This window comes from Chelonoidis abingdonii, chromosome 1 (assembly GCF_003597395.2).
Source record: "Chelonoidis abingdonii isolate Lonesome George chromosome 1, CheloAbing_2.0, whole genome shotgun sequence".
Taxonomy (NCBI): Eukaryota; Metazoa; Chordata; order Testudines; family Testudinidae; genus Chelonoidis; species Chelonoidis abingdonii.
The window spans coordinates 340,618,514-340,630,973 of NC_133769.1; the positions used below are offsets into that span (position 1 = coordinate 340,618,514).

General features: G+C 45.4%; 1 protein-coding gene across 1 annotated transcript in view; it reads right to left on the reverse strand.

Annotated features, from left to right (window-relative positions):
* The window catches only part of DYNC2H1 (dynein cytoplasmic 2 heavy chain 1), a 423,384-nt gene that overhangs the window by 290,824 nt on the left and 120,100 nt on the right, over positions 1-12,460 (reverse strand). Inside the window, 3 exon segments of the mRNA XM_075066411.1 lie at positions 1,254-1,340; positions 7,662-7,783; positions 11,404-11,527. Of these exon segments, the coding sequence (XP_074922512.1) occupies positions 1,254-1,340; positions 7,662-7,783; positions 11,404-11,527 (333 nt within the window).

Here is a 12,460-nt window from a genome sequence, read left to right on the forward strand (position 1 = left end):
GATCTGTCTTTGGGCTCTAGGGTTTTTACAAAGATGATGGTGATAATAGCCAGACTCAGGTCACAGAGAACTCACTTGTACCACTTCCTGAATAACATCCTGATCAGAACTCCATCGCAGTCAGCTCACAGAGCCATGTCTTGGATGCTGAATCTTCTCCAGCCACACAGCTTCATCATCAGTGCCAAGAAAAGTTCTCTAGTTTCATCCAGGAATTTATTTTCTTGATCCAGAGCCAAAAGAGGCCTGCAATAACACTATACTTTCCAACTGCTTGGACTCATAGTATCATCCTTAGGAATGGGCACAATCACACATCACAAGTCTTCAAGTCTTCACACTAAAGGTGTGGGACCACTCCCCAGAACACATGAACAATCAAGTAGGGGTTCTAATACAGATGTTCAACTCCTCATAATGTTGATCAGTCCACAACAATATCTTGAAAGGCATGCCTATCTGCCTTCCAGATCTTTTAGTCCTCACAACCAATGCCTGCCTAGAGAGCTGGGGAGCTCACTTGGAGATTGAAACAACTCAAGGTCTCTGAAGCGAGGAAGAAAAGGCTCAAAGCATAAACTTCCTAGAGCTGGGAGCAGTCAAACTATACTTGGTATACTTGGTATACTTCTGCTTGGTATACTTCTGAGGGGCAGAGGAGCCAGCAGAGAGATGCTGCAGCAGAGGCTCAGGGAGCATTAAACCCCAAGTTGTTAACCAACCCAGGAAGAGGAGGAATGCCAACGAGGAAGAACATTGCTTCTGACTGCCCAAAAAACTGGGCAAAACAGTTAAAATAGAAGACGGAAGGGCAGAAACAAAAGAAATTGCCACTATCTGCTGCTGCAGAGGGAGAGAAAACTGACGGCAAGCAGGTGCTGGGAAGTGGGAGGGAACCAGAACACGTGGCTACAAAATGCTGATCTGCCTCTTGAGCTTCAGGGAGAGGAGAGCAAACCATATGTCCAGAATCATAGGAGACCACAGGCTGCAGAAAAATAGAGCAATGGATTAAAACCAAATGAAAGAAAACTAGCTGTCTTCTTTTAGACATCGGATGACAAACAGCTTCTATCTGAACTTTTCTTAAGCCTCAGGAAGACATCTCTAGACATTTCAAGAATAAGGACTAACCAAACGCAACCATATTTTTGCTGTGAAGCATTTTCTGTTAAAGTAGCATTAAAATATTAAAATCAATCAATAAAATTATTATGAAAACCATTCCAAAGACGTAAGCAAAACCAACGTACTTATCTTTTAGTTCTGATACTTTCTGACCAACGGAGTTAAGCAGATCTTCTAGCTTCTGTTTTCTGTCTTCAGTTTTATTTAGGTTACTAAAAAATAATTTTCTACTTTATTATTGATGTAGATTCAGATTCATACCAACTAAAAAGCAAAAACAGTTAAAAAAAACTAAAAAATTAATAGAGGAGATAGCATTTAGGACCTCCAAACCCAAAGACACAGGCCTTCCTTGATTTTTTTGACGCGTAAATGTCAAAGATAGTCTCAGTTTTCACTTTAAAAAAATGTTTCTAGTACTGTATTGTATTGAATTGAAAATGTAAACCAAACACTAATATTGAAAGTTTGTCACTGTGATTCTTCGTGAAGATCAGGGGTCACGCCAGCTCTCTCCCAACACCCAAGCAGGACTGACTTTTGGGATTTTGGAAAACCATGCCACAGGTCCCTTAGTTTACAGTGATCCAAAGACTAATTCACTGCTGTGGAGACGCAGTAGCCGTGATTGTGCTAAAACCACCCTAAGATCTCTCCTAACCATCTGCCTGCAGAGAAAGAAACTGCACCTCTTGTAAAGTAGCAGGAGTTTCATTGAGATCACCTAACAGGCTATATTAGGTTTAGGTTCCTACATCCAATAAAGTAATGATTATAAACTAGTATGTGACTCTTGCATTATTCATAGAGTCACAGAATTTAAGGCCAGAAGGGACCATAAAATCATCTAATCTGCGATTCTGCATATCAGTGGTACCGAATTTTGGCAGCATTTCGGCGGATGTTTGACTGCCGGCGCATTTAGATGCCCCTGCGGGCACCACGGTGGGAACCCCTGTGTCATAAACAGATAGCTAAGGGTTAATGTTTCTTTTACCTGTAAAGGGTTAACAAAGGGAACTACACACCTGACCAGAGGACCAATCAGAAAACCGGATTTTTCAAAGCTCAGGGAGGGAATTTTTGGGGTGTGTCTTTTGTCTGTCTCTCGGCTATGAGAGGGTTCTTCCTATCTTCAAGCTTCTAATCTTCAGTTTCCAAGTTGTGAGCACAAAGGTAAAAAAACAATAGGCTTTTATTGTTTTTTTGTATTTACATGTGTGTAGTTTGCTGGAATGTTAAATTGTATTTCTTTTTGAATAAGGCTGTTTATTCATATATTTTCTTATAAGCAATAGCCCTGTGTATTGTCACCTTGATGCAGAGATCATGTTTATGTGTTTTTCTTTCTTTTTATATAAAGCTTTTCTTTTCTTTTCTTTTTATATAAAGCTTTCTTTTTAAACCTGTTTGAGTTTTTTTCTCTGGGTAGGCTAAGGAACAAGGAAGGGGAAAATCTCTTTGTGTTTAGATTTAGCTTTGACTAGGGTAAAGCTCTGTCATGCATAGCCTCAGGGGAAGGAGGGGGAGGTAAATTGCCCTCTGTGTTTGCATTCAAGGAGTTTAAGTACAGTATCGCCCAGGATAACCCAGGGAGGGGAAAGTGGGATGATAGATAAAAGAGAGACAAGGGGAAGGAGGTTGTTTTTCCCTTTAGTGGTGTGAGACTCAGGCCCTTCTGGTAAGACTCTGGCATTGAGTCTTGGGGTCCCCAGAGAAGGTTTTGGGGAGACCAGAGCAGGAGCCAAAAAGTCCTGGAATTTTGGCTGGTGGCAGCAGCGATCAAATCTAAAGCTGGTAATTAAGCTTAGAGGTTCATGCTAGCTTTCAGTTTTGACGCTAAGGTCAAATCTGAGTGAAGACGACTTATACATGGTGTGGCAGCGGTGGGAGAAATAAGAATCCAGAAGCCAGTAGGAATATTATTTTTCTTTTTCTCTGCTAGGGCTTTTAGCAGAGAGAAAGGTTTGGTTTTTAAAGGAGCCAGAGAGAAAATTTTTTTTTTCTGTTTTCTCTCAGTGCTCAGTTTGGCTTGCATATTAAGCAAAGGAGCCATTAAGGTGACAAAGGGTCTTTTGTTAAACAATAGCACTCCCATTGGGAGTCAAGTACCCCAGCAAACACACACAGGTAAATAAAGTGGCTTTTGTTTTTTTAAATTTACATGTCAAAAGCTTAGCTAGGAAGAAACTTAAAAAAGGGGCACAGTTGCTAGGGCAGACCCCAGGAGACAACAGAGAGCCAGCAGTTCAGACAATAACACCCAGAGGGCACCCCAACACAAGAAACAGGAACCATGACTTCCAAGGAAAACAAACGAGCAAAACTAGATGCAGAGGAACAAATAAAAGACGCCAGAACAGCAATGGAAAAAACTACAGAGACTGAGAAATAAAAAAGAAAAAACAAATCAGGACAGCAGCCAAGAGGCAAGCCACAAAGAGAACAACAAGCCAAAATGCAGCCCACAAAAGAGAACAAGAAAAAAGGTGGCAAGAAGAAAACAAGAAGATGACAGCAGCCCACAGAAGACAATAGAACTCCAGATGGAAAAAAACCAACAAGAGTTGGAAAAACAGAGGGAGGGACCAACAGAGAAAGCATGAACTGGATTAGAACAGGCTAAGCAACAGAACCCAGCCAATCCTAAATCAACCCTTCGCCAATACTGTTCCACAGCACAAGAAATTTCCCACCTACAAGGCAGTGATGACACTGAGGCCTTCTTAGAAAATTTTGAAAGAGCCTGCATTGGGTACAGCATCTCTGAAGACCAGTACATGGTAGAGCTGAGGTCACACCTCAGTGGACCCTTAGCAGAGGTGGCGCTGAAATGCCAAAGGACAAAATGAACGATTATAAACTGTTTTCAAACCAAGGCCAGATACAGAATGGGGATAACCCCGGATCATGCCGTCGGCGTTTCAGAGGAACCAAAAGTGGAAACCAGATGGTCATTCCCAAACACGCCTACTACGTGGGAAAGAATTATGAGGCCTGGATATCAGGAACCAATGTTAAATCCCATTGTGGACGAACTGCACCCTCCTCATTTAACGACAATGGAGCAGTTCTTGGATGGTGTTCCTGAGGACATAACACGGTACATCCAAGATGGAAACCCAAAACTCTCACCGAGGCGGGGGAAGATTGGAGCCAAATGGATGGAAGTGGCAGAAAGCAAGAAAGCTACTGTAAAGGGGAATGAAAACCCCAGGGGCACACCGACAATAAACCCTACAACCGAGGGCAACCCAAACCCCACCTACAACCCAAGGAAAGCCACAGACACCCTATTCTTCCACCTCACCAGTCTCCAGTAACTCACCTCGACCCAGTGACCCGTTCAGCTGGAAGATGCTATAAGTGTATGAACTGGGACATATAAAGGCCAACTGCCCAAAGAACCCCACCCGGTGTGCAAGTCATTACACCACCATCACACCAAAGATCCCCAGGCCCAGATACCTCTCAAATCCCCTTGGAGCGAAGGGAAATTTGAGAGTGGGCGGAAAGAAGGTTACCGCAGTGGAGAGACACACGAAGGGCACAAGTGTCACTATCCACACAATCCTTCGTGGATCCCAAACTCATCAACCCAAAGGCCAAGTGACCATTTACCCCTTCATGTCACAAGCTGTAGACTTGCCTTACAGCTGAACTGCCTGTCCAGTACAAAGGGCTGGTCAGTCGAATGTGGGACTTTTGCAGTCTATGACAATTATTCCATCCCCGATGCTACTGGGGGAAGACTTGGCCAACCAGGTGAAGCGGGCCAAGAGAGTGGGAATGGTTACACGCAGCCAAGCCAGGCAAGCTTCCAGACCATGTCCATTCTGTTTTTCTTCCTGAGCCCGTCCCACAGAAGCCCCGTCTGTGTTACCAGAGACCCAGACAGGAGGTAGTGGACCCGGATCCCTGCCATACGGCTGAACCACGCCACAGCCTCCAGTCCAGGCCCGAACTGCGAACAGCAACCAGCAACACACGAGCACCAGCAATTGCAACCCACATCTTCAACCTCCAACGCCAAGAGGGGGCCAGCGAGCCTGGAACTGGCAGAAGGCAACAGACACCATACCCGAAGAGGCTCAAGCCAGAGCCTGAAATACCCCCAGGTGCACCAGCGGAGCAGCGGTTCACCAGCAACGGGGGAAACAACCCCATCACCTACTATCATCACTTCCAGAAGGGACAAGCCCAAGTCGACAGTCTGAGGACGAACTGGTATCCCAGCCGCAGGGAACGATTCCAGACTAAGCCAGGAAGCATGACAGCCTTTCAAAAGCCTTGGTGGCGGCACAGAGCAGCCCCAACGACCATCTCAGCTCTTCTAATGCGATCCGCATTTGTTTATAGACCAAGGACTTTTATACAAGGAAATTCTTTTGGTGGACACCAGGAAGAATGGCAGCCAACAAAACGCGTTGGTAGTTTCCAACTAAGTACCGGGGGAAGCTCTTAAGCTTAGCCCATGATCATCCAGTGGCCCATGCTGTGATGGTGAACAGAACCAGGACAGATTGGGGAAAGTCTTCCACTGGAGGGATGGGCAAGGCATCGTTGCCCAAGTATGTCCGGTCTTGTGAGGTGTGCCAAAGAGTGGAAAGCCCCAAAAGATCTGGTCAAGGCCCCTCTCCAGCCACTCCCCCCTAATTTGAGCGTCCCATTTCAGCGAGTAGCTGTGGATATTCTGGGTCCTTTCCCAGAAAGACGCCCAGAGGAAAGCAGTAACGTACTGAACTTTCGTGGGACTTTGCTACCCCGGGCATGGGCCGGAGCAGTAGCTCTAGGCAACACCAGGGCTAAAGCGGATGTGCCAGGCCTAACAGACATTTTGCCAGGGTAGGTTGGGCCCTCCGATATCCTTTACAGATTCAGGATCTAATTTCCTGGCAGCACCATGGAAAGACCTGTGGGAAACTCATGGGGTGAATCACTTGGTTGCCACCCCTTACCACTATCAAAACAATGGCCTTGGCTTGAAATGATTAATGGAACTTTGGGCGGCCATGATCCGTACGATTCCGTGAATGAAGCACTCCAATGAGTGCGACACCTAGTGTTTGACAGCAGTATGCTCTTTGCTTACAGGGTCTGATACAACATCCCAGTATTAGGGTTTCCCCATTTGAACTGTGTAATGGCCACGAGGTTAAGGGGCCATTTACAGTTGTGGAAGCACAATTGGAGGGGGTTGACACCCTTCTCCAGGAAACTAACATTTGGAACTTTGTAAGCAACACTACAAAGCACCCTCCGAACATTCTTTAGCCCTTGCTAGCGGAAAACCTAAAGGGGTACTCAGGAAGCGCACAAAAGCGCCTGGTTATGATAAAACATACCAGAGACCGTTCCTTCAAAGAGAGGACACCAGGTTTATGGGTCTTGAAGGCGCAACAGGCCCATGAGACGGAAGGCATTCATGGGAGGGCCCATGCACGGTCCAGAGCGCCATTGGGAGCTGTTAACTATCTCATAGCATTTCCCTTTCCTCACTAAGAACCCAAAGTGTACCATGTTACTTCTACTCAAGCCCTTTCATTCCAGAAGACTTACAGGTTTTGTGTAGTTTACAGATCCGAGGGAGGAGTATGACGCTAGAGTGGCCTGGATGGGATTCTACTACTTTATTGGAAAAAAGATGGGGGCATGGAAGAGGTGAACCTTCTCGACACCACCCTGGAAAGTCTGCCATGTGGTAACAACATCAAGGAGCTGTGCACTAGCTTTCGCCATATGTTCTTCAGCCACTTCCAGGACGGGAATCTGAACAGGCATACCACTCCAGGTGACACAAGGTAATGCTCACCCAAGTTAGAAACACCACCCTACCGGTGTGTCCTCCTCACGACACAAGCTGCTAATAGAACGGGAGATCGCAAGAACCATGCTACCAGACAAAACATGCTACAGATGGGTATAATACGCTCATCTACCAGTGCATAGGCATCTCCAGTGGTTCTGGTACCCAAACCAGATGGGGAAATACGCTTTTGCGTGGACTACCGTAAGCTAAATGCGGTAAATCGTCCAGACAACTATCCAATGCCATGCACCAATGAACTATTGGAGAAGTTGGGACGTGCCCAGTTCATCTCTACAATAGACTTAACCAAGGGATACTGGCAAGTACCGCTAGATGAACCTGCCAAGGAAAGGTCAGCATTCGTCACCCATGCAGGGGTGTATGAATTTAATGTACTTCCTATATCAGTGGTACCGAATTTTGGCAGCATTTCGGTGGATGTTTGACCGCTGGCGCATTTAGATGCCCCCGCGGGCACCATGGTGGGGACCCCTGCTATATATTTATCCTTGTAATTTGTACATAAACTATTTCCCCATCTTTCCATTTGTTTATTTATATATGTCATCATTTTGATATTGAACCAGGATGCACTTTTGGGCAAAGTTGTGCAAAGGTATGTGCTATCACTGTACAGTAACACTTTTTAAAAATATTTAATTAATAACACTACAGGTATCTTTGGAATGCAGAACAATTGCAGAGTAAAACGCATTTTACTCACGCTTCCAATCCTGCCTGTTCTTTTTCCAGAGGCTGAATTCGTTCCAAGACATAGGAATACTGGACATTTGCCTTAACCCAAGCTGCTAGTGGAGCAGCTGCAATACTAGCTCGTTTAGCATTCTGAAAAGAAAAATTAATACAAATTATAAAAAGGTCCTTACTGAATTTCACACACAAGAGAATCTGCAAAGTGGACTTTGAGGATAACTCTCCAGGGGAGGGGATTCCAATTATTAGGAAGAGACTGGTAATAGTTATGGGGGATTCAATCATTAGAAACACAGATAGCTGGGTTTGCGATGATGGAGAGAACCGCATGGCAACTTGCCTGCCCAGTGCAAAGGTTGTGGTTCTCTCAAGACATCTAGGTAGATTTATGTGTAGTGCTGGGGAGGAGCCAGTCACCATGGTACATGTAGGTACCAATGATATAGAGAAGGACAGGAGAGAGTCCTGAAGGCCAAATTTAGGCTGCTAGGTAAGAGATTGAAATCCAGGACCTCCATGGAAGCATTCTCTGAAATGCTTTCAGTTCCACGTGCAGGGCCAGTTAGACAGGCAGAACTGCAGGGTCTCAATGCATGGATGAGACAATGGTATAGGGAAGAGGGGTTTAGATTTATTAAGAACTGGGGAAACTTTTGCGGAAAGAGGGAGCCTATACAGGAAGGATGGGCTCCACCTAAACCAAAATGAAACCAGGTTGCTGGCACTTAAAATTAAAAAGGTCATGGAGCAATTTTTAAACTAAGGACTGGGGGAAAACTGACAGGTATGGAGGAGCATGTGGTTTGGACAGACGCATTCCCTAGGGGAGGATCTACTAATGGAGATTCTGTATGTCCTAGTAAAGAGGAGAGAATGGAAGATGATAAAATACAGGTAGGACCTGATGAGAAACAGTCAAATGAAAAAGAACTCCATTCAATTTCAGACAGCTAAAAAGTTAAAAGTTTTTAAAATGCTTACATATAAATACTATAAGTCTAAATAATAAGATGGGTGAACCCGAGTGCCTCGTATTAAATAAGGATATTGACATAATAGGCACCATAGAAACTTGGTGAAATGAGGATAATCAGTGGGACACAATAATACCAGGGTACAAAATATATCGGAAGGACAGAACAGGTAGTGCCAATTGGGAAGTGGCACTATATGTAAAAGAAAGCATAGAATCAAATGAAGTAAAAAACTTAAATGAACCAAACTGTACCACAGAATCTATATGGGTAGTGATTCCATCCTCTAAGATGGAACATAGCAGTAGGGATATATTACCGACCACGTGACCAGGATAGTGACAGTGACTGTGAAATGCTCAGGGAGATTAGAGAGGTTATAAAAATGAAAAACTCAGTAATAATGGGAGATTTCAACTATCCCCATATTGACCGGGTACATGTCACCTCAGGACAGGATGCAGAAATAAAGTTTTTTGACACCTTAAATGACTGCTTCTTGGAGCAGCTAGTCCTGGAATCCACAAGAGGAGAGGCAATTCTTGATTTAGTCCTAAGTGGAGCATAGGATCTGGTCCAAGAAATGAATATAGCTGGACCACTTGGTAATAGTGACCATAATATAACGAAATTTAACATCCCTGTGGTGCAGAAAACACCACAGCAACCCAACACAGTGGCATTTAATTTCAGAAAGGGAGACTAAACAAAAAAATGAGGAAGTTAGTTAAACTGAAATTAAAAGGCTTAGTGCCAAAAGTGAAAGCTCTGCAAGCTGCATGGAAACTTTTTAAATACAAGGTAATAGAGGCTCAACTTAAATGTATACCCCAAATTAAAAAACACAGTAAGAGAACCAAAAGAGTGCCACCAAGGCTAACCAACAAAGTAGAAGAAGCAGTGAGAGACAAAAAGGCATCCTTTAAAATGTGTAAGTTAAATCCTAGTGAGGAAAATAGAAAGGAGCATAAATTCTGGCAATGAAGTGTAAAAATATAATTAAGAAGTCCAAAAAAGATTATGAAAAACAGCTAGCCAGAGACTCAAAAAGTAATAGCAAATTTAAAAAAAAAAAAAAAAATCAGAAATAAGAAGCATGCTAAACAATCAGTTGGGACACTGGATGATCAAGATGATAAAGCAGAGGTGGGCAAACCGCCCAGCCCCTGAGATCCTGGTCGAGGATGCTAGTCCCCGGCCCCTCTCCTGCTGTTCCCCTTCCCCCACAGCCTCAGCACGCCGTGCCGCCAGGACACTGCTCTGGGCAGCTGGGCACTGCAGCTTCACAGCCTGGCCTGACCCAGTGTTCTGTGCTGCGCTGTGGCGTGGCTGGCTCCAGCCAGGCAGTGCGGATGTAGCGCCACCAGCTACCTGTTCTCCAGGCAGTGCGCTAAGGGGGCTGGGAGCAGGGGGCATTGGATAGAGGTCAGGGGAGTTCACGGTGTGGACAGGGGTTAGGGCTGTCAAAGGGTAGGGAACAGGGGGGTTGAATGGGGGCACAGGTCCCAGGGGCACTCAGGAAAGAGGGGGGGGTTGGATGGGGTGGCGGGGGCAGTCAGAGGCAAGGGTTCTGGGGGTGGTCAGGGGACAGGGAACGGGGGGGGTTGGATAGAGGGCAAGGGAGTTCAGAGTGGTGGTCAGGGGGAAGGGGTGTGGATAAGGGTGGGGACGGTCAGAGGGTGGGGAATGGGGGGTTGAATGGGTGCAGGGGTCCCAGGGGCAATCAGGAAGGACAGGGGGTTGGATGGGGCGGTGGGGGGCAGTCAGGGGTGGATGTTCCATAGGTGGTCAGGGGACAGGGAGTAGGGGGAGGTGGATAGGGCAGGAGTCCCAAGGGGGCCATCAAGAGGCGAGAAGCAGGGGAGCAGATGATATGGGGGCAGGGGCGGGCCACACCTGGCTGTTTGGGGAAGCACAGCACTCCCCTAACCGGCCCTCCTTCCAATTTCTGAAAGCTGATGTGGCCCTCAGGCCAAAAAGTTTGGCCACCCTTGTGCTAAAGGAGCACTCTATGACAACTAGGCCATTGCAGAGAAACTAAATGAATTCTTTTAATCGATCTTCCTGGCTGAGTTCTGCAGGAACTTCCCAAACCTGAGCCATTCTTTTTAAGTGATAAATCTGAGGAACTGTCCAAGATTGAGGTGACATTATAGGATGTTTTGGAACAAATTGATAAATTAAACAGTAATTAGTCACCCGGACCAAATGGTATTCACCCAAGAGTTCTGAAGGAATTCAAATGTGAAACTGCAGAACTACTAACCATCAGTTGTAACTTATCATTTAAACCAGCTTCTGTAATAAATGACTGGAGGATAGCTAGTGTGACATAAATTTTTAAAAAGGGCTCCAGAGGTGACCCCGGCAATTATAGGCCAGGCCAGTAAGCCTGACTTCAGTACTGGGCAAACTGGTTGAAACTAAGAACAGAACTGTCAAACACATAGATGAACATAATTTGTTGGGGAAGAGTCAACATGGTTTTTTTTAAAGGGAAATCAATTCTCACCAATGTACTAGAATTCTTTGAGGGGGTCAACAAGCATGTGGACAAAAAGGATGGTGAGGCAACTGGGGCAGAATTCAGTAGAGCCTCCTCTGACAAATTTTCTCTCTCTGTTTCTACTGATAGCCTTCCCCTCTCTTGGTAGAATTCTCCACTGGCTACCTCCTACCAGTTTAAGTGCACTTTGCACTATGTCCGTAGCGCACAAGGATCCTGGTGGACCACAGAAATTAGTCCTTTTTTTTAATGTAATGGAATAAGAGAGTTACCTTTGGATCAAAAGATGTCTTGTTTTTAGACAGAAGTTCTTCTACACTCTCTCGTATTTCCTTTGGAATGTTACGGGCATCAAAGGTTGCAATGTCTTCTCTCACTCCTCTTTTGGCAAGGAAACTGCAAATAGTATGAAATAATTAAATGACAAAGCATTGATAAAACAAAGTTACTCGGTATACAGTAACTGGAGTTTGAGATGAGTTGTCCATGGGCACATTCCACTGATGGTACGCATGCACCTTGTGTGTCAGAGATCAGAGTCTTTTTGGCCAGCAATAGCTAGGGAGAGTATATATGCGCTTCGGTTCTCATGCTCTGCTGCAAGGGCATATACGGCGGACCCTTCCATTTTATGGGATTCTGGGCTCCAACGTCTGGCCACTGATCCCTGTTCTAACCATTAGAGATGACTCCTGCTCCACTAGGCACAACTGCCCATGTCCCGGTTACTTGACAGTTGGTTGATGCACCAGGTCCAGAATTTGACTGCTTTCTGGCAGAGTGGGGAAAACCTGGTAGTGCCTTGTTTGTTGATGTAAAACATAGTGGTCATGTTTCTGTCATGATTTGAACTGACTGTCCTGTTGCTAGGTGGAGAAAGGACTTGCAGACCTTCTGTACAGCTCTGAGCTCTAGGTGACTGATGTACATTCTCCTCTTTCTCAGAGACCATAGACTCTGTATCATTAGTTTGTCCACATTAATGCCCCATCCCTGTAGGGATACATCTGTGACAATAGTCTTGGATGGTAGGGATGCTATAAAGGAGACTCCCCTGCATGCACCTATCCATCTCAGTGAGGATAGGACCAATGGAAAGATGATGAGAGGTGTGTCCAGGTGATATCTGGAAGGTGTGCAGACCAACTTCAACCAGCCTTGCAAGCAGCAGAGGTGAAGTCTGGCATGCGGCATCACAAATGTTCAGGTGGCCATTTGACATAGGAAGGCAAATCATGACCACAGATCAGCATTGGGGTTTCTTTCTAGTTGAAGAATTAGGGAAGCGGGCCTTGGACATGGAGGAGTCCAGGATCACGCCAAAGAATT